This window comes from Lissotriton vulgaris, unplaced genomic scaffold (assembly GCF_964263255.1).
Source record: "Lissotriton vulgaris unplaced genomic scaffold, aLisVul1.2 SCAFFOLD_1346, whole genome shotgun sequence".
Classification (NCBI taxonomy): Eukaryota; Metazoa; Chordata; class Amphibia; order Caudata; family Salamandridae; genus Lissotriton; species Lissotriton vulgaris.
Genome location: NW_028245861.1, coordinates 461,404 through 489,355, shown reverse-complemented (window position 1 = coordinate 489,355; position 27,952 = coordinate 461,404). Strand labels below are relative to the sequence as shown.

General features: G+C 41.7%; 1 protein-coding gene across 1 annotated transcript in view; it reads right to left on the bottom strand.

The window, feature by feature from the left end:
* SLC7A14 (solute carrier family 7 member 14) overlaps positions 1-27,952 on the bottom strand; it is a 294,391-nt gene that overhangs the window by 11,507 nt on the left and 254,932 nt on the right. The window contains exons 6-8 of the mRNA XM_086949178.1: positions 24,768-24,914; positions 17,555-17,763; positions 12,149-13,026 (exon numbers count right to left, since the gene is read on the bottom strand). Coding sequence (XP_086805304.1) covers positions 12,149-13,026; positions 17,555-17,763; positions 24,768-24,914 — 1,234 coding nt within the window. The remainder of the gene's footprint in view (positions 1-12,148; positions 13,027-17,554; positions 17,764-24,767; positions 24,915-27,952) is intronic.

The following is a 27,952-nucleotide window of genomic DNA, read 5'->3' as shown; positions in this document are numbered from 1 at the left end:
CTTTATAATGCCATACATTATGATAGGAGGAAACTGTTTACAGCATTAAAGACACACTGGGAGACTAGGCTTTAGCGGGTGCTTTTGGATGGGCAGTAAGAGCAGTGTTAAGGTATAGTCAAACACATCTATACCAATTCCAAATATAAGTATGTCCAATTTAATAACACTTTACTTACCTAACAGCCAAACATATAGGCCGTATGTTCCAAGGGGTCAGAGGTGCCTGCCTACGATGTTCTGCAGAGGCAGCCGATTTCCTTCATATGGTAAGAGACTACCCAACTACCAGTGGCTATTGGGATGGGATATTGGCACACAAATTAGACATACTAGGCAGACAAATAGCTAAGGAGGCCACACATTGTTTACTGGGTCTTACAAAGCATGCGAAAAACATAAGTCTCTAGATAAGTTCATTGATTTGGCCCTGGTTCTAGCTAAACAATGTATAGCCATCTCCTGGAAATCAGCTCTCTCTCCTCCCTTATCTTTCTGGCTCTGGGATTTGAAAACTGGGATACTCGCAAAATTAGATGCACTATGCCAAGGTGGCACAATTATAGGGAGGGCTAATCCACTTCCTGACTGGGAGGGATGCCTATCTGCAGTAGATCCCAAGTTCGATGAGAAACCACCCTGACTGTGATGGTATCACACACATTGATAACATTGTGGATTGGGCCGCCTTCTTCTGTTCTGAACCAGAGTGCCTGGATCATATATCTTACTTGGCTAATATACTATATCCCATGTTGCTCCACACATACCACTTGAAATCCTCCCCAGTAATGAGGATGGTAGTCCATATTAAGCTGGCAGATTTTTCACAGTTACATTGTTTTGTTGTTATTTATTTTTCCACATTCATATGTTTCCGTCTGTGAATCTTACAGAGGTGCATTGGGGTTCATACGTCAGGGTTGGCTGGCCCTAATATCATTACGCAATGTAACTGTATTCTTAAAATTAATAAAGACATATGTGAAAAAAGTATTATCTCTACTATCCTTGTCCATAATGTCTACTGCAAGGCTGGTGTTCTTCTAAGTCTGGCATTCCTTTATGAAGCTTAATTGACTAAGAGAAACTAGTAATAGTGACATTTGCTAAGCTTCATTGTGAGAGTCTTTGGGCCATATGTATAAAGATACCCATTTGCGATTCTGAAATAGCGATTTTTAAGGAATTGCTATTTGAGAATCGCAAATGGGTATGTATGTACAAATTCGCATTTTTTTGTGATTCCTAAAAATTCCTTAATTGCGATTAGCAAATTGCGAATCGCAATTAAGGAATACTTTCCCATTCATTTCTTTGGGCCAGGAGGCCCATTGAAATGAATGGGAAGTTATTCTCAACTTGCGATTCACAATTTGCTAATTGCAAATTGAGAATAATTTCAAGGGTGCAGGGGTGTCCAAAGGACACCCTGTTGCACCCCTGAAATATGCATGGGTGCACCTGTGGTGCACACACTTGCCCTAAGGGCATGTATGTGCATCACATGGCACTTTGAAAAATGCAAAAATGTGCATTTTTCAAGGAATTCGCAACTTACCACCAACTAGAAATTTTCCGATTCCTTATTTTGCACCAAATTTTTCTTAATACATTCCCTTTAGCAAATTCGCATTGGCAAAGGCTGAAATTCTGCGAATTTTGGCCTTTGCGAATGCAAATTTGCTTGATACATATGGCCCTTTATGGAGATTTTCTCCATATAATTCCAGCAGACAATTGGCCTGTAGGAGACCCACAACTGGTGCTACTTTTGAGGCTTCAGCAAATTTTGTGAGGATGGATTGGATCATGTTAGGCATCACTATGTCATTCAGAAATGCATCCGGTGCCAGTGTTTTTTTGTCTGGCAGGATTGAAATGGATTGACAAACCTTATATTCTGTTATTAGGACCACTAGCCCCTGCAGTACCTCTGAGGCAATCACCACAAAGTGAACATTGGGCAAATAATTCTCATGTTTTATAGAATTGCGTGGTTCCACTTGTTACAGGGAAAAGTAGAACTGAGCAAAAATGTTGATGATTCCTTGGTCTGAAGTGTGGATCCTCTCCAAGACATCCGGAATGAAAGTGTGTATAGTTCAGTGTTTCGAAAACAAGCAATCACCCATTTCTCCCCTCTCACAGTACAGCTGCCTGATACGTATCCGTTTCTTTGAATCTTGGGATATGAAATACCATTTGTGAATTTGTACGCTTAAAATTGTATACTTTTATGATTCTTTTTTTAATCGAATAAAGTTATTACTGACTGTATCCGTTTCTGGGCTGTCGTAAAAGGAGCATCGAATACAACCCTAGCTTTGTAAAGTTAGCTTTATGTTCTGACTTCAATCTAGACATTGATGCCTCTGAATTGGATGTTTACCTAACCTTATGACAGTAGTTGTGTATCCTATAAGTTCTCCCCCAGCATAGCTTTAGCCATATCCTAGATCATTTCCCAGGGCATTCTGGCTTTTGCTTTCTCTGTAAGATAGTTAGAAAGGGATTTTGTGAAAGGTTTTTCAAGAGCCGAGCCTCATAAAGCTCTTAAAGAGGTAAAGATGAGACTCATCAGAGGAGGGACATGTTAGGCCTGAGTAAAATCTCCAACCCTTTGGTATTAGGCTGGGCCATGGAATTAAACTGTCTAAGGTACATTTTGGACTTTTGTCTAGGAGATGTCGGGTCGGCAGATTAGTCTCCTGAAGCAACACCTTTGGCATACAGCCACTCCAAACTTGCCTTTCTTTTAATAGGTGAGCTCATACCATATTCAATCAAAGTCAGAAACTGTAAAGGTAGTACAGCAGTGATACTAATCTTGTAAACAATAGCAATTTCCCACCTCTTTATTTTCCGACAAGAGTGTCACAATAAACGAGCCTCTCACCCAAAGGTGGATCATGTGTCACATTTATGAGTTTTATGAATAAAACACATATCAATAGCAACAAACCCAAAACAGACGAAGGCAAAAAAGTGGCAAGTTAAAAGCAAAAAACTGGTACTCAAAATGCCATTCATGATGTCATGCGCATGGATATAAACATAAATTAACTTATGAGTGTTGTAAATACACACTACAGCCCACTTATGACATTTAACTTTCTATTATATTATTTCTATATAATAGATGCAATGGACTTATAGGCAATTTAAATGGGCCAAATAGGGTGTTCCAATGTACAGAATATGAATAAGAAGGGAAGCACATGAAATTCACTACTGTTTAGTGCAGGTAAAGTGCACATATTCCTACAGGCAGCAACAACAAATTCAATAAAATGCTGAAAAACACAGGGTTAACCATTTAGAAAAGTCAGATGTGCAAAAGATAATAAGATGACACAGCCTTTAAAATGTGTGTGGGCTCTCCAGCTCAGTTAGTAAAGCTTGTGTCATCTGTTTAACCCCTCCCCTGCTGATGACGGAACCGCTCCGTCATCAGCTGCAGTGGCGCTGTGCTGATGACGGAGCGGTTCAGTCATGGCCCGGCCGCCGCGCCTGCGCGGCGCTGATTTCACGCCTGCGCGGCGCATTCTATTGAGCGGGGCGGGCCATGACGGAACCGCTCCGTCACGAGCACAGCTCAACCGCGGCTGGTGACGGAGCGGTTCTGTCACCAGCATGCGGCCGCCCCGCCCTGTTAGCGCTGCGGCGGAATAGCCGGCGCAGCGAAAGGGTTAAATGGTTTCATACTCATAATATCAGTAGAAGCATATTTATGATGCAGTATAGCTACTTCTTGCATGGAATTAAAATACACTAAAATATAAGTATGTCTTTCTATGAAAAATAGCAATGTCCAAAGAAGTACAATTAGATGCTTGAATTGCTTTGAGAATGTAATGCTTTAACTTGGGCAATGACCATTCTCATTGAACAGGGGCCTCAGATAGGAAATTGGTGGTCCTGAACAACAATGGCTTAACAAACAGTGGTCGGCTTTGGGCAGACACATGTCGCTCCCAGTGTGCATCAATTGAACAGCAAATTTGTTACACTGTGATTTCATGGTGAATTCAGACATGGGTCCTTAATCTTTTGTCTGCATACAGGGTAAAGCAAATACAGTCATGGTAATCTTGCAGAGTTATCATATGAAAACTTCAAAGTGATTCAAGCAGAAGACTCTGAAGTAGGTATATAAGCCTCAACCTTCAACTGGCTTCTAAAAGTAATAAAACTAATGAAAGGAAAAAATTACATAAAAATTGTCTCTTGATTCTTTGGAATTTTCTGTTAAATTTCCAGTATTTAAAACTTCACCATAAATATATAAACATATTTTGCACATTGTAACTTACTTTCAAAAGGAAGTTGAAAGTCACCTGGTAGCTCACACAAATAATCAGATTTTACTCTGTGTCTTCTAAAAATGCATTTACTTTCCAACACATATTAAATATGTATGACTTCTATCAAGGAAATGGCTTGCTTTTGTGTGAAACACAAAGCTTGGAAGGCCATATCGTCAATGTGCTTTAAGCAGGTGGTCAAAATCTAAACAAGTTCTAGCCTCAAGCATGGAAAGAGCTAATTTACACTCAACATGTTTTCAGCCTTATTTATCGGTTGGAAACCACTTTGATCGGGAGAAAATCTTTTCCAAGAAGTCCATTGTCTACTCCAAATCTTTGATAGGTGCTGTAAGATGCACAGTGCACAGCAACATATATTTCAATGTATATATTAGGTGGCTCATTAGGATGTATGACATTACAACGCATACATTTACATCTTGGTACATTACATTGCGGTTTTTATAACGCAAGTCGTTATAACCACTTGCGTTGGAGGGCGCTGGACATAGGAGTAGTATAATTTACTATTCCAACTCCAGTCTACGTACAGTTGGGAAGGTGTTGGATAGTAAATTACACTATTCCTTGTCCTAGAGCGCCATCCAGCCCAAGTCTTTGTAACGACTTGCATTCTAAAAACCGCAATGTAACGGCATTGCGATGTAATGGCATTGCGATGTAATCCCCGTGTTGTACACGATGTTTCCCGCTCATTATCAAGAAGGTATATATTTTAAGCATATGATGTAACTGGTGGTTTCTCACCAACTGAGTGGTTGTAAAATATTTCTAAATATAAACAGAAAGAAGTCCATCATCTAATAACCAATGATAGGAGTACCAGCATAGAGTTATTCACAAATTACAGCCTCAATTATTTGTTGTGGAGAAGAAGGCCAGAGTTAGGAGGAGTGAGCATGGAAAGTATTTTACACATTAATAGTAGTGTGCCTGTTCTACTAATATTTGTGTGTGTTCCAAAATTTCGGCTGGTTGCTCTTTCGAGCTCAAAGTAAATCTGCCTGGGACTCAAAGATGGACTGCTCTGTTTTGAAAAGCACATTTCAAACTCAAGCATTTTGAGCAACTTCTGGAAAAGTACAGCAAATCAGTAACTCTGTAACTTCTATGAGAACAATAAGGTCACTCCAGGATTTCCTGGAAGTGGTGAGTGTGTTGATCAGCCTGAAGTCATGCTCTAAGACCTGTCATGGTACCATGGCGACCAGACTTATTTTCTGCTATGGTATTGTCACACAGGCAGAAAGTGACAAGCTCAACTTTATGCTAGACTTGTGAGCAGACTTAGGCACAGCAGATCACAACAGGCCATATCTCCACCTCCCTCGTCTTGGGTGTCCCTTTTTTGTATGGGAGCTTGTGCTGCGGATGGTTTCTGACCCCAACACAAGCTCCCATACAGAAAAGGGAGCTTACAACTGCACCATGTGCGGTCACATCATAATTAAGCAGTCGGGACCACGAACTGGAGGTCAGTCGTACCCGTATCCGTGACAGTGTCGTCCGCCCGACATCGTAATAAGCCCCTAGTAGTAAATCTGGCAGGGACATGGGGGAGAGGTTGATCGAATTGGGGAATGATACTTGCACAGAAGTTAGGGCCATATGTATCAAGCTAATCTTTAGTCGCAAATGCTGGAAATCTCAAAAAACAGTGTTTGCAATTAAAAATTAGCTATTTTCTATGTATGATGCACAGCATCGCAAAATGAGAAATCGCAAAAATAGCGATTGCTTACGTTGCGCGAACCAGAATACTGCGAATTCCCTAGCGATTCCTTATTTTGCAATTTTCTCAGTTAGCGAAATTTGCAACTGGGATATCGCAAAATAAGAAATCTCTATGCAATGTATGGAAAAATCTCAAATAGCGAATTCCCGAAAATCACAATTTAGAGAATCGCAATTAACACCAAGTAGGAGCAGGTGGCAATCAGGTGAAAACTATTTAAGGAGTCCCACAATGCAACAGACTTTTCCACAATGGCTGGGCTGTACGTGATAGCCAGGAGGCTGCAACTCAGAGCTGCTGCACAGAGGAGGAGACGCCAGGAGAGGATATTCTGTGTGCGCATTACCATGTTCCAGCGGACTGAGGAAGACATCTTTACACACTACAGACTGGATGAAGAGAGCATCCTTGATTTAATTGAGGAACTCAAACCCTTTCTTGAACACCCCACACGCAAGACACACTCCATCCCCACCCACATCCAGGTCCTGTGCTCACTGCACCTCTTAGCACCAGATAGTTTCCAGGGTGTGACTGCCTCAGCAGGAGGGGTGTCACAGAGTGCACTTTTGCGCTTTTTCCACGCGTTCCTTGATGCCATGGTACAGAGGCTGCATCACCACATTCACTTCCCAAGCACCCCACAGGCACTAGACCAGACCAAGCAGGACTACCATAAAATAGCCCAATTTCCCCACGTCATTGGATGCATAGATGGGACACATGTTGCAATATCCCCCCTCCCAGAATGAGTACCTGTTCAGGAATCGCAAATCCTACCATTCCCTGAACACACAGGTGGTGTGTGATTTATTTATTTTATATTTATTTTATAGCATTTATAAGGCGCGCAGCTACCCACAAAGGGTTTCCCGGCGCCAGAAACGCAGAACACTCAGAAATCACTGGGGGGAGAACAGACAAAGCAATTATTGATTAAAAAGCCACGTTTTTATGTTCTTTCTGAAATTCACATAGCTTTCTTCCTTGCGAATGTAAGAGGGCAGTGTGTTCCACAGCGTTGGACCCAGGTAGGAGAAAGATCTCCCGCCTATTCTGGCTCTTTTAAACCTAGGTACTGCAAAGTTTGCCGCTGTACCTGAACGCAGGTTACGGTTTGGAAGGTAGGGCTTAGCAAGGGCCTGAAGATATTTGGGGGCAGTGCCAGCTTTGATTTTAAATAAGTAGCTCAAGGCTTTGAAACGAATACGGTTCTCAACCTTAAGCCAATGCAGATCCTTGAGATGTTGGGTGATCCTAGCAGATCTGGGGATTTTACAAAGCAGTCTAGCCGCAGCGTTCTGCACTAGTTGCAGACGCTTTATCACTGCCTTATTTGAGCCCAGGTATAGGATGTTACCGTAATCAAGCCGAGATGTCACTAAGGCATTGACCACGGTCTTCTGGGTAGTAGGCGGCAGCATCCAGATGATTTTGCGTAACCATTTGATAATGGTGAAGCATATACCTGCTACTTTGTTTGCTTGCTGGGACATGGATAAACAATCATCAATGGTAACCCCAAGGTTTCTAACCTGCGAGGCTGGAGATGGAAGTTTACCCAATGATGGTGGCCAATGGGAATCATTCCAGAGATCTTTGCTATTTCCTAACAGAAGTACCTCTGTTTTATCTCCATTTAGTTTAAGTTGGATGCCAAACACATCATCACGGACATTGTCGCTAAATACCCAGGCAGCACGCACACCGCTTTCATCTTCCGTCACAATGAGATAAACCGTCGACTCACAAGTAAGGAGTTTGGTGAGGGATATCTACTAGGTAAATGCATTTGTACAGAGGCCACACTTGTTAAAGATTGCATGTGCAGGACAGTGTTTAACCATATTCCTCCAACCCCACAGGTGACAGTGCGTGTGCAGTCCGTGAGTTCATACTGACGCCCTACCTGAATCCAGCCAATGCTGGGGAGCGGCGGTACAACAGCGCCCACATAGCAACCAGAGGCACCATTGAGCCATTGAGCGGACATTCTGGATACTCAAGAGCAGATTCAGATGCCTACATAAGAGTGGATGGGCACTACAATACAGCCCCCAGACCTGTTGCAAGATAGTGGTAGCATGTGCCATGCTGCACAGCATCGCCACTAGGAAAGGCACACCGGTGGAGCTCAGTGAATCGGATTCATCAGATGTGGAGGGGCCAGCTCCAGGACGCATGCCAGCCGGTGTAGTTGGGGTGCAGCTGCTGAGCGCCAGAGGCGGGATGAGATTAAACGTAACTATTTCTAGGTAAGAAAATATGACACAATGCTAGATATCATTTGTGAGACTGTGTTTTATTCCTTAACTTCAGGATAAATGACGGCACACAGCCTGAGTGACACAAATGTCTCTCCCAATGTCCAGCACATGTTACTGTCACAGTGCAAGTCTTTTATCAGGAGCAAGTGTCCATGTAAAGTGGGTAGCTGCACCCATCCAGTGGTCCCATTTAGTGCACCTCAAATGCGGCGCTGTTGGGAGGAAGCCCCTGTTTGGGGTTGCACAGTGCCTTCCTCACATGGGCCACTATGCCTACTGGTATGGCCACTGCGGCGCCTATCCATGGTGGGCGGGGGGGTGATGCTGCTCCTTCCTGATTGTGCGTCCTCATCTGTGGGAGTTAGGACTCCTGGCCCAGTAGTGCGAACTGCCCACAGCTCTTCTACAGCAGATGTTATTTGTATCAGAGCCCTTGCAACGTCCTGGCTTTTGTGTGCCACCTCGCGCTGCATCCTTGATAGTACATTGGTATCAGAGGACAGGCGGTTCACCGATCATGTGTACAGATCTAGGCACTGCATCTCCCTGCTCCTAGCAGCACGGTCGGCCTTAAGTTCCGCACAGAGTGCCTCCAGGGCACCCGTCATGCCCCTGAAACCTGCCCTGACTTCCCTCTGTAATGATTTTATATTTTTGGCCTACAGGCGTTGTACTTGCAACATGTGCATATCCAGTCCACCGAACACTGTGTCATCCCCTGGGTCTGCAGCACTGCTGGATGCACGAGACCTGTGCCTGGTTGGGACTGTTGGGATCAGATCAGCATGCGCTCGGTGTTGTGGCTCTGGCTGTGTTGGGTCAGGTTGGACATCGCCATCAGTGTCCTGGCCCTCGCCCTCCTGCAGCGCTTTGGAGGGTTTACTAGGATGTCCTCCTCCTCTGTTTCCTCCTCTTGCCCTGCTGCTTGTCTGTTAGGGGAATCGCCCTGTCTTCCACTGCCTGTTGCCTGTGTTCCAGATGGTGCTATGGACGTAAAAACACACATTTATTTACTGTTTTGACTTGCACTTGTCAATTATTAAATATCACTGTTTGGGATTACATGTGCCTTGTATTTGCCTTTCCTGCTGTGCAGATGCTATTGGGGACTGGCTGGGTGTAAATGCACCACTGTAATGTGCATGTGACTACATCTCCCATAATGCATTGCAGTGTGTGCTTGTGTGCCTGCACTGGACTTCTAGTTTTGTCCTGCCCCTGGGTCGCTGCTGGGTGTGTGGGGGTAGTTAGGGGGTATCAGGGGTGTGATGGCATGCTTCTTACCTTGTCCTGGTACCGGGGTTCGGAGCTGTCAAGGTCAGCCATGCCCATTAAGCTTTCCAGAAGCAGGGTCCCCTCCACCAGTTCCTCTAGAGGTGTGGAGTCAGGGGCAGTGGAGGTCCCTCCACCAGTCTTCCTGGCCTGCTCCAACCTGGCAGCCACCTTCTCCTTGGAGCGCTGGCGCATATCATACCAGCGCTTTCTTAAGTCTTCCACACTCTTGTGTGTGACACCAACAGTATTCCCTTTCTGCTGGATTTCTGACCATATACGCCGCTTGCGTGTCTCAGGCACCCGCAGTGATTTCTTCCCAAATAGGTGTTCATGGCTGGTCACCATTTCTTGTATGAGGCCCTCCAACTCAGCTTCAGAAAACTTTTGTTTCCTTTTCCTCTGGGTTTCCCCCTGCTGCTGCTGCTGCTGTGTGTCCTGGCTGGCCATGTCTCCAGTGTCTTCAATTGTTTTCACCACTGCAAAGTTCCCCCTCCACCACTCCTTCTCTCTGACTGTGCTTCAGAAACTCAGGTGCAGCATAGGTAGTCACACTTCCTGGTTGTGATGTCATCAAACTGCTCCTGAGTTTCCGATTCTCAGATTTGCGAAATTCGCACATTTTCAATTTTTTCCGTTAATGAATCGCTATTTGGGGTGTCGCAATGAAAATAGCGATTTTTACAGAATCACTATTTTTTTGTGTTTTTTTCATACATACCGTTTTGCGATTCTGAAATTGAGATCCGCAAAATATCGCAAATTGAGAATCGCAAAAGGGGAGCTAGATACATATGGCCCTTAGCTCCTACATTAAAAACATAGGGCCACATCTATGAGACTATTTTGCATTCGCAAACGGTGTGAATTGCAAAATTCAGCTGTTTACGAATACAAAATAGCCTTTCAATATGTATGAAAGGCTTTGTAGTCGTAATTTTAGGTATTCACAAAAACTGTGATTACCTAACATTGCAACTATAAATAGGGAATAACAAATTGCCATTCCCTAAGCACATGTACCAAGTATTTCCTAAATGCAAACTGAGCATTTTAAGAATGCTATTACTATCGACTCCAAGTCAATGGTAACCATGTACAATTTTTAAAAATGTACTCAATAGGGCATCTGCGTGCTTTACATATGCACATTTTTGAGGGTGCTTTAGAGGGGTCCTAGGCCCCTAAACACCTTTGGGTAGTTTGCTATTGGCAATTAGGTAATCATAAATTAGGTAATGAAAAATAATTTGCTCCTTTGGTCCTTTAGTCCAGTAGGAACAAATGAAGTTGTATTACCTAATAGCGACTACCTAATTGCGTTTGGGAATCTTAAGTAATCACTATTAGGTAGTGCGTACTTTCTCACATACCATTTTGCATTCCTTAAATGGGAATTCTTAAAATGTTTATTTAGGGAATGCAAAATGGAATTTTAATAAATGTGGCCCATAGTCACATGGTGCTCAGTACAGACCCAGAATAGTTAACCATGTAAAGAGAGAAAATACACTTTGCCATACAGTCCCATGTTCCAAGTAAGCAACCAACATCAAAAAGCAGTTCAGTGTAAATGCTAATATTCAAAGTAAATCATCTTTTGAACTTGTTTCAACTTTTTTAACACACCGAAGACGAAAAGTACAACGAGGATGCAAGATGGTTTGTGCTTTTCTCTCTTCTGTGAACAACAGTAGGTGAGAAATAACTCTCACATACAGTGGGAAGACTAATCCTACACAGGAAAACCTAGATGCTGAAGATTACAGAAAACAGGTTGTGTGCACAAGCATCAAGGAACAAAGTCTTTCCACACCCAATTAGTCTGATGCTCAAAACGTGATTGCTGGATGCATGAGCAAGCATGGTACTATTCCTTTGCTAGTCTTTTATAATCACATTTTAAAACATCTAAGAAACTAAACATTGACGAGAGCACGTACACTTGCGTCAAAACAAACAAATTGTCACCATTTCAGCCCAATCACCGAGTGTCTATATGGATATACTAACTTTCAATCTATTTTTTATTTATCTTTTTAACTTAAAAAAATAATTTTGGTGCATTTAAATTTTCCTGCTTTTTGTATGAATGGGTTTACTGAATAGTATAGCTCCCACGTAAATCCAAGAACAAAGGTATGTGAATTATAAAATAAAAACAAGACTGCAGCGGAAGTGCCTTCTATTTCCGGATGACATCACTGGAATGGAAAATATGCAAACTTTGGACTATATTAGAGGCCATTCTGCTGCTAAATAAAAAAAAATACTGAAATAAATAAATAGTTCCTATTAAAACCATCAGATTGCGCATCTAATTAAGAAGTGATTGATTAGAAGCACAAACAGCCACCACAGAAAAAACAACAAAAGCCAAAGACATATATTTTACTAGTTCTGTTTTCAGCTTTGGTCAGGAATAGTGGTTTTTTACACCAAATGAATTTCAATAAAAAAAACTTGAGGAGCAATAGGTTTACCTACTTTCCCGAAAAATGTCCATGCAGTTATTCAATAAAATAAATGTACACAGGACTTACCCACAAAACACCAGACAGCAAACCGTATCCAGGTGATAGTAGAAAGCTTCAGCATGAGATACACATTCACCAGCATGGCGAAGGCTGGAACAAAAGGCACGCATGGCGCCATGTAAGGCAGTTTTTTAGGGTTTTCCGGCTGTTGCAGGATCACAAATACCAGGGCCAAGATCAGAAACACCATTATGAAAATCAGGAGAATGGCCCACCACCTATGTTCTTCAACATAAGTCGAGCCAAAAATGAGGAAAGAGCAGAAACTAAACTTAATGACAAAAAGCAAGAGGACACATCTGATGACTGTGCCCCCAGTTGCGACCGTAGGACGATCCATTTTCCCAGGCAGTCCTAAGCGTATTCTCAGCGTGTAATAACGTGGTCCTATCAATTTTTTCAGCTTTATAAGGTAGATATTTTCAGACTCATCCGCTTCTATCCCTGAGGACATATCAACAGTGCCATAGTTTGGGTGGTTTATGTTATAGTTTGATTTGTCTGATTTTCCAATAAGCATTTCGTTGTCTCCCAGGGAAGGCAAGTTCTTGGCTCCACATGTGTTGGTGAGTGGGCCGTTTATGTCTTCTCCATCGCTCACTGGAGAGCATACTTCCTTTTCACTGTCAGCCAAGATTCCTTCACTCTTCTTTGTATTTTCTTCAGAAACAAACTTGACAAAGCTATCAACGTCGCTCTCTGGCTGGTATCTCAAGAGTAAGACACAAACAGAGACCAACGTGTATGCTAAGAGCGTGCCAATAGACATCATTTCTATTAAGTCTCCTAGACTGACCAGCAACGCCAGCAAGGAGGCCAGAAATCCTGAGATGATACATGCTACGACGGGGGTCTCTGTGTAAGCGCTTACATAGGCGAGGAACCTAAAAAAAATTTAAAAGATATTAGAAATGGATTTTAAGTTTTTTTAACAGATTCAAAGTCAATACTAAAGATCTTACAAACATGATACACTGATCAGCAGTAAAATGTACATGACTAACTTACTAATCACTGAGTCTGCAATCATACTGGCTGGAGCAATGCCTCTGAATGCAGCAATTGCACATGATCTCTTTACATTGACTGAAAGTTCTATACTGTTGCAAATCCTGCGGGTCACCTATGTCTGAGATGGGACCTTTCTTTGTTGGCTCCTTGACTAATGAATCCTAACTCCAATTGTGCTTGCTTGAGGATCACTATATGCTACATGCACCTAGCATATGCATACCAGCAAGAGTGGATAGGTGAATCCGTGTTTGCTTCGCCATACTGAAGGAATTTACATCCTCTGCCACCAGCTCCATGAGCATCACCACCTTCCACGAGCTCTGCACCCAACTCCCATGTTTTCACTAACAAAATTAACACCATCTACAACAACTTCACACCCAAACCAGACCTCTCCATTCATGCTATCCCCTGGTCTGACAATAACACTGCAGAACTAACTTGACCAGCCGGCCAGCCATTACCCCTCTGGAATTTGCCAACACGATGATCTCCATCAACTCTGTAGTTCATTTGGATCCCTGCCCTCACTTCATTTTCACCAAATGACAACCCCAAGTGCACTGCCATCACACCAATCCTCAACTACTCTCTCAGGACCCTCATCATCACCACCTTCCTAGACCCCTGGAAAGACACCACCATCCTACCGCTCCTGAAGAAACCATTGGTGAACCCAAAGATATGTGCTAACTACGGACCCTTCTCCAACATCCCCTACCCACCCAAATTACTAGAAAAGCTTATCAACAACCAACTGGCCAACAACCTCAATTTCAACTACCTCCTAGACCCCTCCCAATCTGGATTCAGACCTAACTGCGGTACCGAGAATGCCCTCATTGCTGACACTGACGGAAATAGCCTAATCATGGACAAGGAAGACATAGCAGCACTTATCCTACTTGACCTCTCGGTTACCTTTGTTACAGTCTCCAACACCATCCTCACTGAAAGCCACCGCACAGACCATAATCTTCAGACCAGCACTCTAATGGATAAACTCTTTCCTCTCAGGATGCACCAAGTCAGCTTTGTTGCACACTCTTCCACAGCATCCAACCTGATCTGCAGTGTAGCTCAAAGCTCATTGCTCAGCCCTAGGATATTTAATATTTACATGACCCTTTTCACCAACATCATTTGTGTATGCAGACTTAGCATCATCTCTTATGCCAAATGTTCAGAGCTAATCCTCTGCCTCCCTGAAGACACCTGGAACTGCCACACAAAATTCATTAGCTGCATGTCCGAGGTTGTGATCTGGATATAAGTGATCTTCCTGAAACTCAGCACTGACAAGACAGAAGTGGTCCTACTCATAAAGGCACCTCTTTCTTGTCCTCGGCCAGGCGGCCCTCATAGCTAAGCGTTTGCAACTGTGCCAGGAACATAGGGATCAAGATCTTGTTGTCCAACCAAAATACCAAAGTCACCGCCACCTAAATCCACATTCTCAAGCTCCTCCAGAAAGTCTAGAGATGGTATAAAACCTACTTAGTAGAGTATGTTGTTAAGGTTAAAAATAACTGATGCCATTTTTTAAATTTACATGACCCAGAAATGCCAACATATTGAAGACAGGATGTGTGGACCAGACTTAATCAACATTGGAGACATTTAATTAGGTTACCATTCTCAAAGGCAAAGCCAATATGCTAGTTGGTTCATCTTTCTTTTAAGCCTCTGTATCACCAATCCTAACCTTTCCCTTACACATGCCTACTCCCCTCTTTTAGCACACAATATTCTGAAATTTCATGAGCCTTAAGGATACTTAGCTCACAAAACACCGTTCTCATTGTAAACATTGGCTCTTGGCTTCACTGCTAGTGAACATTCTTTTCCTGATTCTCTGCCAAGCAGAACAGCATCTCAATCTGTAATTGGTGCCAATTTCTATTAGTTGAAAAGGTGTCCGACATCAAGGAAAATTCACACCATGAATCCTGATGTACTGTCTAGTGTCCTATCATCGCCTTCTTCTTTCTTTTGGGCCCCCCACTGCATTCGTTTATTCAGTTAGTCATTATAACTTATTTTTTTCTCATTATTTCACTGTTTATATTTCCAATGGTCTGGTAGTTGAAGGTGTTTGACATCAGTCAACATTACCACCAGGAGTCCTGCTAAATTGTCCGGGCAAGAGTCTGATGAATTTCCTTTGTCCTGCTTCTGAGCCCTTCCCTGCACTTGTGTATTCAGTTACTTATTATACATAGTTTTTTTACTCATTATTTCATTACATACAAACATTATATAGTGTGTGTGCCTGTGATACTTTGATTTGGGTAGATAGCACATCAAAAGTTTTTTTTCCAATAGTGTGACTTACAAAGTACAGTACATTTACTCAAATGTGCTGGAGAGATTCACACTTTTTTGCACCTTACTTTACAAATGGTGAGGCCTGTTTTTCTCATAATAACACCCAGATATCATATATAAGACTGATGTACAGGCATTGCAATGGAGAGGATCTTCAGGTTTCCAAGCGAGCATCGAAACTGCAAGCAGTCTGCTTGAAGGTCTCGCACTGGTGCCAGATGATGCTATCGTTGGCTTTCCCAAGCCAAATCACAACAAACCAAAGGCAGAAACTGGTGTCGCTTTCTGCAAACTGAGAAGCATTGAAAAAGCTACAAGTGAGTTATGTGTGAAAGAAGATGTAGGAGACTAGTTTGTATGGCACTTATATTGCCAATATAACTGTGGGCTAGAGGCTAGGAAGGAAGGCATTTTGGAACACATTGATTCCATCAATGATATGCCCTATAATCACAATCTGACTTTTGTCATTCTTTCTTGTATTTAAATTTATCATGTTTTCACTTTCACCATTATTTTAATTTCTGCAATTACACTCACTGATATAATATGCACCAGAATAGGGCTTTAATATTTAATAACACATATTGAGGCAGCTGGGCTTTAGATCTCACTGATAATATATACTCTTGCAGTTTCTGACAGGAATGGTAGTTACTCATGCATTATCTCCAGTTACGTCATTGAAGACATGTGGGTCACAATTTGCGTATCTTTCCTGCTCATACTGATTAACTGATTCATACCTGTGCTTGCCAGGGGACTCCATTTTTTAAGGAATGAAAAAACAGGGCAATTGCCCAGGTACCCTCCTTTCAAGGGCTCAATGGGAAAATTAAATTTCCATCTCTTTTTCACCTCTGTCTATTTCTGCCTGTCAGCCTCTCTTCTCTCTGCCTATCCCTACCTTTGTCTCAATTGGATCTAAAGGTTTTTGAGGGCACTGGCAAGCCATAATTCAACTATTTTTGATTTACCCCCATTCATTGACAGGTATTGCCATGATAGTGGTTCCTGGCAATGCTATCAGAAATTCCTGCCGGTTTGGTGGTCATTTAATAATTTGGCAACTGGAGGTGCAGTCAAGGCAAAAAAGTTAATATTCAATTGTTGCATAATATTAAGCAAAAATAGGGGGGTCTCAGTTTTATGGGCAAATTCTGCATCCAAATGTAAACTATTTTAGTAGAATGAGGCACACATTATTTTTAAATGAAACTTTAGGAGTGAATTGTTGAAACCAAGAATCAAAAAATCATCTGTATTTTTTATGGAATCTACAACTCTCCTTTAAATATCTTTAGCAATATTCTTGAAATTATGGAAACAATACTTCTCAAGTATTGATCAACATGGCATATAAAATAAGGTCAAGATTTCTGAGACGCTTAGAAAAAGCACCATCATTTGTGTAAAGGAAAAGCGAAAAATTGTGGACCTGATTTAGAATTGTGTGGTAGCAGGAAATCAATACATTATTGGGGGAAATGTTTAATTCAGAGGCATGCCACAAGTCAGTTTTCATAAGCAACAGTATCTCTATGGTGGAAGAAATTCCACAGGCAAATTTTCATCTAGATTCAGTCCCTCCTCCAGATACTGGTAATATTTTTCAACATCTTTAAATCACACACTTGGCCATTGTAAGTCAGTTTAACCCCCAATCTTTATTGGAAGATACAGATATTTTTCCAGACACCAGTAAAACCAGCGGGCAACACATCATCATGTTTGCAGTGTTATGCTGGCAGATGCTAAGCCATGAGGACTTGTAACACAAGGTTCATCCAATGGCTGCTCTGCCTCTGTAATGAGGTGGAGGATGAGTAGGATTGCTGATTCTCCATTATCACCAACTTGTAAAGAGTCCTTGAGCCACTGACAAGAAGAATGTGACTACTGACAGAGTCTCTCATATTATACGAGATTCCCTAGTAGAAGTATGTAAGGAATACAAATCTGCTATATGATGTGAGGTCACATTCTTTTTCTTGCTAGCTAGATATCCCAGAAATACCTTACGTTATTAAAAGATGAAAAACAGACAACGACAGAGCCTGTTTTACTAACCTAAAAAGGAGTCCGTCTCCAGACATTGCATAAATAATTCTTGGCATTGGGAAAAGAGAGCCGAGCAAGCTGACTGTCAATCCTGCTACAGCTCCTATCGCCACAATGTACTTAGCAGAATAGAATCCGTGAAGTACAAACATCTCCATTAAAGGGCTTTCCACATCAATCTCCTTGTATGGCACCATCAATGTTAGGATAACACTCACCTAGGAAAATAAATTACAAACACAGATTATAAATGGGGAAACAACATTGAATACAGGTCAAAAGAAAAGTAGAATTTTCTGTCAAGTAAATATTTAAAAATGCAAGTGTCAAGAATGTTTTAGTATACAAAGATAGAACATCTGATGGTAACCATGGACCAATCCCATTGCATGTGGGTAATTCCTTTAGCTTATAGGCAATGACATAAACTGTCAAAGGAAGCCTCTCTGTATTTCACAAAGTTAAATTACCCTAATATAACAACATCTGCTTCCCTATACTTCAAAGCGGACCTTACCATTGGCTTAGCATATGCTGCACACTTATTTATGTGAAGCACCCTGCACTAATCAAGTCAACCCTTATGGTAGTTTTAGTGTTCTTAGACAACCTTAGAAAGCTCTCTAAGTGGTAGCTGGGGAGAGCAGCCTTCAGGCTTAGTCCAGAGGGAGTTTTAAGCTGCTTGTTTTACCAGATCGAATCATGTAGTGTAGGTTAAAAGAAAAAGCACAACACAGTGTAATTATAAAGATATGTCTATTTATTACACAACACTCACTAACACATTGGTATATCTCGTACCCGGAGATATCAACACAAATACACAAAATACTTCAATTGTTATTAGGCAATAAAGCACAATACACAATGGTCTCCAGGGGAGACCAAACCATATATTGAGAAAGTGGTATGCGAACTGCGACCAAAGTTGGCACTTGGACCAGGAAACTCAGAAGAGCTGGGGACACAAGGAACCACCCAGAGTAAGTACCCAGGAACCCCATGGAGGCTGTGTGCAGAGTGGAAACACTGCCACATACTCAATAGAAGACATCAGGAAAGTGGCAGTTGCAGTTTTGGAGAAGAAGGACCCTTCCCAGTGGACTCGAAGACACCACGTGGAAGACGGAAGGTTGGAGAGTCATCCTACCCATGGTTACCACAGAAACCAGGATACCTACACCAGGGAAGCCCGATGCATAGGTGTGAGGTGACGTTAAAAACCATTTTTAACTACAATGGAGGCAAAGACTGTGCAAGAATATGGTGGATTCTCGTAGAGAAGAACCTGCAAGCAGAGAGGACAGAGTCCATGCCACTTGAGGGTGACCAGGAGGCATGGAAAGCAATGACCACCGATGATGCAGGAGTGATGACGGTGACCATGTCACTACAGCTGTGAGGACCATGCAATGCTGAGGAAGACCAGAAGTCATTCACAAGCTATCCCAAGTGGAAAGTTGAGATCCAGAGGGTCGGTGGCCGGCGGGAGCACCTACAAGCCTTAGCAGCAGCAACAGATGTGGAAAACAATGAAGGGGCACATTGGGACCAGCAAGGTCCAAGGGACTAACCAAGTGCAGGACAGTCAGAGCAGGCCTGAGCAAGCAAGCAGGGGAGCCCACTGAAACAAGAGAAGACCCTTGAGTGGACCCACAGGCCGAAGGCACAGGAGTCGCAAGGGGACGTTAGGCAGCTCACCAAAGATGAAAGCCCACGGTGCAGAGGATGTGGTGAGGACGAAGATCTTGGTAGGAAGAGATGCTGGAGGCTGGAGCTTCTTGTAGCCCCAAGATCTCTGGAGTGCAGAGCCAATAAGCCTTGGCAGTGTTAAGTAGACGCAGTGCACAATGGTCATGTTCCAGCAGTTTCGGTAAGGGATACTGGCCTCAGAGCACAGGTCAGGCCTCGAGGGAGTTGCAGAACAACCACCTGTGTTGCTGAGCCTTCTGAGGTCTGTGGGACATCAGGAGCAGCAGACCGGTCAGCTTTGTTGCAGTGCCTTTAGATGCAGGGGAGTGACTCCTTCACTCCTAGGGAGAATACTTCAGGTGTCCTTGATGCCAACAGATCTGTTGAAGATCCTGGAAGAAGCACAGACACAGACAATGAAGAAGACTTGCAGAACAGCAAGACCAGAAGCAGCAGGAGTTTTACTTGATGCAGTCTCGGTTCCAGGTGAAGTCCAGCGAAGTCCAAGTGTCCAGACGGTCAAATAGTGACGTGATTTTAGGCTTGAGTCTTGTCCCACGATGAATCTGAGGCCCCACCTACAGTTAAGCCCTTTTTAAGTCCCTAGTATATGGTACAAATTGCGCCCAGGGCCTGTAAGTTCAATGTCATTAGTTGGCTCTACCACTAATTGTGACATACACTACAGTGACAGTGTAAAACATGGCCTCATGACTACTACTGTATCCTGGTTAAAGCAGTTTTAAACTGCAATTTGACCTGTCAAAATAGACCCATTTAACATATCTAAACCTTCCTTTAAAATAATAATATGTCACCTCTAAGTGGGCCCTACTGCTCATAAACAAGGGTTCATGGTATTTAAAAGTAGGGCACGTAAAGATTTATTGTTAAACATGTCCTTACAGCAAAAAAGCCATTTTGACAGTATCATGTCTGGCTGATCCATAGGAAAACACTGGGATATAATATTACATTTTAGAATGTTATTTTTGTAATACTTATAAAAAATCAAATTTCACGGTGAAGTCGGGTTCCCTATCCGCCTAAAGCTCTGGAGGTTAATTTGCACTAGCCACCAGCTGCAGTCCTCTGAATGATTAACCATGAATGAGGTGTAAAATTGCTCCCAGATCAGTAGACAAAAGCTTGGGGATGTGTAGAAGGGTTTCTCTTCCTCTTGCAGGATGACTATTTCGGCAGTGCACATAAATTGAAATAATTTCAAAGGGTCTCGCCTATCACAGGTAGATGTCAGATGATACCTGCACAATGGGGCAAGAGCTGCATTCAGCACTGGTTTGAAGCGACCACAGAGGTTGGGTTGCTAATTTCCCTGGACACACCTTTGGGGTGGGTACACAGGCTCTGCACAAGTGAGATGGGTTTCACATCTTGAATTAAGGCACAGAGGGGCACTGTGGGGTTGTTTGCTTTAGGACACACAGGAAGTTCTGCAAAAGTGGGTAGGTTACCAGTGGTATATTTTACCCTATCAGTTAAGGAGGGTTCAGGAGTCACCTACATCTGCTGGTGCTAGGCATAAATGTGTCAGCTCCAGTACCCACCTCAGAACACCACTGGTCCCGTGGCAGATCAGGATAGGGCTGAAACTGTGTCTGAGACCTGAGACGTGCCCTGAAGGACAAGCCATGCTCTCCCTCTTGTACTTAAGACAGATGAAGACATGGGATCCAACCCGCACTCCATCGCAGATTCCATAACTCATGCCTAGGTACCACTCACACACAATGACCGCAGTTGAAGCATAATGCTTTTTGAAGCTATTTGTTGTTCAAACTTTAAAAATTACATTCCTGGTTTCCGTACTGGATATTTATTGTTTTGATGTCATTGTATTTATTAAAGTATTCTCTATTTTTCTAAATTGGTTGGGAATTTGTCTTGTGTTCAATTTTAACTTTATTACTGTATTGGTACTGCATAAATTCTTTACACATTGCCTCTAAGTGAAGCCTGTCTGCTTTCTGCAATTGCTTTCACGGGTTGAGCTCAGGTTTATTTAGTGACTTTAGTGGTGCACCATAACAAGGATTTTGATTATTACTTGAGGTGGGTAGTTACCCCAGTCAATTTATTTGCAACATTCTTCTTATTGACCACCTAATTTTCGACAAGCACCAAAGTGTACAGTCCTTCATGTATCTGGATAACTGTTTACTGGCACACAGCTTTTTTATTACATCTTTACCATTTGGATTTCCTCCAAAGTGTTCCCTGTGATATGAGCTTCATCTTACAAATTGTCTAGGTGATCAATGAACTTGACACAATGGGGCCGATTCTGATTTGGTAAAATCCTGTACGAATAGCTGTACGGAGCATTTTTCCTGTACGAATCGTATCCTTGAACGTCCCCGTACCTACGATGTAGTATGATGCGTACCCAAAGCAGTTCGCCATCCGAATCATACCAAAACAAGTACAACTCAATAATCCGTGTCCGTACGGATCGAAGCATCATTTTCAGACCCAGCAAGTACGATTCGTCCAGTCAACACTCCGTACGACTCTTATTTACGAGAGCTCAAAACGTCTGGAAAAGCAGAATTCGACTCAAAATGCGCGCAAAATGGACCCCCGGTACGGTGCGTACACCCCATGATTGTAGGGGTACGGTTCGTACACCCCATGATCGTTGGAGTACGGTTCGTACACCCCATGATTGTAGGGGTACGGTTCATACACCCCATGATCATAGGTGTACGGTTCGTACCCCTACGATCATGGGGTGTACGAACCGTACCCCTACGATCATGGGGTGTACGAACCGTACCCCTACAATCATGGGGTGTACAAACTGTATCCCTACGATCATGGGGTGTACGAACCGTACCTCTACGATCATGGGGTGTACGAACCGTACCCTATGTGACTGTGTGGCTCTCCATACAAATTGCTCATACGCAACGTTTACCGTACGAATCGCGTACTCATTCCCCGGTCAGGATCGTACTTGTCGGGTCATACGACATGTTTACGATTCGTATGGTTCACTTTCAGGGTCCATATCGTATGGATTTTCCCTTGCTTTTTGTATGGTTCGCAACGATTCGTATGTATTTTTTTACTACGGATCGTACTACGCGATTCGGACGGATTTGTACGATTCAGACGGAAATGGCTATGAATTTGAATCATCGTACGGATTTGTTTCCCAAATTGAAATCGACCTCTATGTGTCCCCAACACCAAATCCTGTCCATTTAGCTTACCATCCTTCTGTTTTCAAGTCTAATGAGCTACAGAGATTCCACACCCTTAGATACAAAAATATAGCACTTATGTCCAGTCTTCACAATACAGAACTTTACCCCAACAGACCTATGCCTCATGACCTCACACATGATTTTCAAAAAAACTTGATACTTTAAGACCTCCGTAATATATATCCATACCCTCATAAACTCACTTACTTCTTTTTTCTTAAGTATCTTTACAATCCTTAATTATTATATTTGAACATACTCAGTGCTCTGATATCCTCTGTGCCTTGTCTCTACTATTGAAAATAATAAAAAGATAAATAAACCACAGTAATTAAGTGCTCAATATTGACTGCTATTCCTGAGTATGTCTTCAACTATAGCAGGAATTAGACATGCATGTCTAAAGTTCATTCAAACATATAGGCGAAATACATTTCTGATTAGCTAAGTGATAGGAAACATAACTTTGCCTTTGGTACTTGTATGGTTTTTCCATTTAATACAGACTGATTGTCAAATTTCTAAAAACCAATCGACAAAGCATCCTGCCTGACATATAAAAAAATCTCAACTTCTGTGTACCAGGAAACATTCAACAAAATCACAAATGTAAAGCTTTTGACAACCCACACTGTCTCTTTACTTGAATGAAAAAAGACGGTTTAATTAATTAATTACTCAAGCTATTATTAATAATATGTAATGCATGTGGATCGCATTCATTGCTATTAGTTGCTTGAATAATGTTTCAGTTTTTTTAAGTGTGTATTTTTATATTTTCAATTTCATTTTATATATTTTTTAAATATTATATATATTTATTTGTAATTATATTATTGTGTAAAACTTTATTTGCTGAATGTATTTAAATATAATGTTACACGTAGTAAAATCGATGAACTTGCCTGATTTTGACGGTATTCTGGTCTACTATCTTTTTGACTGTATTTTTGTAAATAACATATAACCATGTAACCACAATATTTTGTCTCTATACATTTTTTTGTGATATTTAGTTATCCCAATATTTATGTTGCCCATGTTATCCAAAATATGTAGAAATATAATTCTTCCACCCTCTCTCACACATGGCAGGCATATGCGTGTGAGGAAGGGTACTTTGTGTGTTCTGGATGATTTTTTTTCTATGCCAGTTCTTTATCTGTAGAACCAGGTAAGTCTGTGAGGTGTGCCTCAAGCACCTTGTCTCTTCAGGTTTGCCCCACAAATTATGCTGATGCCTAAAATGTATATATTGGTGGGAGTGGAATTTCCTAGCAGGGCAATCAAAGAGGCATTGTATTTATCTCACAGTTGCTACTTACCAGTTTCTTCCTCAAGGGAAGTCACATGCTAACAAGATGGCAATCTCCTCAGGTCATATTTTCTACCACACCATTTGAAAACAGACAATACAACAATGAATTGTACCAGCTTGACATGTATTTTAATCGCTATGGCATTTTTGCTTTACATTCTGCAGTGTTGGTACTTAAAAGTTTAAACTATAGCTCACTGCTTGCCAGTACTTCCAGTCACTCCTGTGCTCTGACAGTTGCAGAGTCATTCCTTTTCCTTGGTTTTCCAGAGTGTTCAATATACATTGCCATCTGTACCTCATTGGTCCTTTTCCTATTGAAGACATTAGGCTCTCAGGGCCCGATTCACAGAACTAACTTAAGACAAAATCTAAACTTACTACTTTTGGTATTCACAGAGGTAAGGATGTTGTCTTAAATCTGTCTTAGGTCTGTTTTAAGACAAATTTAAGACAAAATCCTAACTTCTGTGAATACCAAAAGTAGTAAGTTTAGGATTTTGTCTTAAATTAGTTCTGTGAATCGGGCCCTACACCTTTTAATAGGAAAATGATTTTCAGTCTGTTGCACCTAGATTTTTTTGTCCTCACCATTAGATGCTGAACAGGTCATTTAAGAACCTGTCATGCTTCTATTAAAATCTAATGGTGTCATGATGTAAAGAATTTGTTATGACTTGAGTAATTAATTAATGAAACCGTCCTTTTTCTTTCAAGTGAAGAGACAGTGCGGGTTGTCAAAAGCTTTACATTTGTGATTTGTACCAATGTTAAAGATTTTACCATCGAAATTCATTCCTTGGATTAACAGATAGCACTTCAATTTAGGGATAGCACTTTTTATTTCCAAGTAGTAAGTGGGAGATAAAAAAAAATGTAACTCATAACAAAATAATTTTTCAAATCTAGCATGTTTTGCAGTTGTTATGGAGATATAGAAAGCAGCAGGAATATGTCATGTAACATGAAACTGAGTACTTACAGAGACATAAACTGTTAGGCATGTGATAAGGGAAGCAGTTATAGCATATGGAATTGATGTATTTGGACTTTTTGCTTCCTCTCCAGTGGTTGCAATAATATCAAATCCAATAAAAGCATAAAAACATGTAGCTGCACCTTTCAGTACCTGTTAATAAAATGACAACATATTATACATAATCATTTTGATACAATGTAAAACCACAGATACATTGATTAATCGACCTCTGGTTACCAGGAAGGACAGGGGAATTATGAGAAAACATGTTTTACATTTGTAATATAGAAATGCTACAATTATTTTTTGTTTTAATGAACTAATTGATGACAATATTGTATTGCACGACTCATATATTAAATTTTGATCACAATTTGAGCAATAAATGGCACGACAATTACATATACATATACAAGTATTACAATGTAAGTATTGTTGATTCAGAACATATATTGCTAACATTCAGACACAAATGGTGACTAGTTTTGAAGATAATGTAATATGTGGTATGCATTTATAATATGGTAGAGACTGTAAAATATTAGGGGCCCGCTGTAGGTAGCCCTTTACCGATCGGAATCGGCCGAAAATACCGATTTTCGGCCGTTTCCGATCGGTAAAAGGCTATCGAGATGTAGGGGCACATTTTCGGTAATGTTACCGAATCGTTATCATTACCAATCGGTAAATTTACCGAATCGGTAATATTTACCGATTCGGTAATGATAACGATTTGGTAAAATTACTGAAAATGCAATGTAGGTAGCCAATGTTCCATCAGCACATGGCTTACAGAATCGGTATTTTACCATGGAATACAAATCCATGGTAAAATACTGATTCCTGTGTACATGCACATCTGTGCATGGACACATGTGCCATGTGACAGACAGACGTGCCCTTAGGGCATGTCTGTGTGCCACATTGCACACATGCCCGTTTTGGGGGTGCTAGAGGGTGTCAAAGTGACACCCCCTGCACCCTTGTGAATTCTTTAATTACCGATTCGGTAAATACCGAATCGGTAATGCCTAATCATTCCTATGGGCTTCAAAGCCCATAGGAATGAATGGGCATTACCGATTCGGTATTTACCGAATCGGTAATTAAAGAATTGTTAAGGATTCGGTAACGAATCCAGATGTTGGGACCTACATCCCATTTACCGATTTTGAAATACCGAATCGGTAAAATTCGGTATTTCAAAATCGGTAAATGGGATTTACCTACATCGGGCCCTTGGTCTTTACCAGCAACAATGTAAATGTGTCTGTTAGTATGTAGCACAGAGACCCAGCTTGGCATATCAAAGTCTAGGAAGACACACATTAATCAAGGAGCTTACTGCCCATGCTTCTGGAAATGCACTTGTCAGGATAGTGCATAGGAATATTTTGATGCAGGACAGTAGTGGGGGTTAATATAATTAATTAGATTGTTTCATGAAGAACTCATACAAGGTAAATAGAACACCGTCCTTGTTTTTAAATGCTTCTTTATCATTCTTTTCTAAGTTGTATGAAGTATATGAAACTGTTTAAATCCTTTGAATTTATGCAAAAATATAAATGCATAATGTGCTAAAGAGCTGTGTGTAATAACAAACAGACTTAAGAAGCATTGGGCTACCACAAAGGTCTCTTCCTCTGTGCACTGTTTGCATGCCTCAGACGTGTTCTGCCTAAATAGAGAATAGATCTGGATGGGGAGAAGAAAGGTCACAAATTAGGGTGTGGCCTGTATAATTGCATATATGCTGAAATATTTTGTCAAAATTAAAATTGTAACTCCCACAACTGATTGTCCGGTGAGATATGTGGCTGGAGGATGTTGGTAAGGTGAATGCACTGGCACTATGAGAGGCCAAGAAGTAGCACAAAGTCAAGGTGAGGTATATGAAGGACAAAGTCAAAAAACTGCGGGGCATATTATCAAGGGGGTTTATCTCCGCTTTTTTGGCTTTAAAAGCCAAGAAAGCGGAGATAAAATTATCTCCCTATTACCAAGCTGTCGCTAACACCAGTTAGCGACAGCTAGTAGGAGATAACGACCATCTTGGGCCCCGCTTTGCATGTCAGTGATATTTATCACTAATGAGATGCAAAGTGGGCGTGCCAAGATGTTAGAGACTGAAAACAGTCGCTAACATCACTATCTCCTATTACCAACTTTTGGAGATATTCGCGCTAAGCGGGAATATCTCCAAAAGCTAACACCTGCCCTGAGCAGTTCTTAGCCATGTTATCCAATGGGAGGTGGATAACATGGCTAAGAGCATTTGCTCGATAATGCATGAATATCGCTGACTTTTCAGCGATATTCATGCATTTCGGCCGTTTTTTATCGCATTTGCGATAAACCTTGTTAATAGCAAGGTTTATCTGCGATAAAAATCGCCGATGTGCGGCGATAATTTTTGTCTCTAAACAAGTTAGAGACAAAAATTATCGCTAGTTGTTGGTAATATGCCCCTGCATTTCCTGCAGTGGGGCATAAGATTAAACTCTGTCACACTTCTCCTTGAGAATGGTGTAGGCAACATTATCCAGCCCAAGATGCTGCATGGATAGAATGTACAAGAATTAATGGCAGGGTCGTTATTAGCGTTTGTGGTGCCCAGTGCAACAATCTTTCATGGCGCCCCCTCATGACCTCCTTCTCCACAAATTACCTCACTGCTACCCTCCAACAATGCCCCTCATCTGTCCATAGGCCCTCTCTCACATGCATGTCAGTTGTTTTATAGTGCTTTTCATACCAATATAGGGTTTCAGAGCACATCACATACACATTCAATAAAGGCATACCTGTGTTAATCAGTCTATAGGAAATGTTACATAAGACAATGATGATTACCTGCTTACGAGCACCTGCTTTATTTTATTTATTAGTGCTTCCTGATGAAGCTAAATGAAGCTAACTTAGTAACTATTTTAGGATGGCGCTGGCAGCTTGCCGGCGCCATTCTAAAATAGTTACAACTTCAAGCTTGAAGGCTTGAACTTTTGCCCCCCAAATCCGCTGCTCGCGGATTCGCGGATTTTCGGTAAATTCGCGGGTGTTCGCGGATTGGGGATTTACCGAAAATCCGTGAAATCCGCGAGCGGAACGGATTTTCTGCTCACGCTTACTAACACCCCCCCTGACCTCACACCCTCCCCGGGAAGGTCAGTGCCTGGTGCATCGGC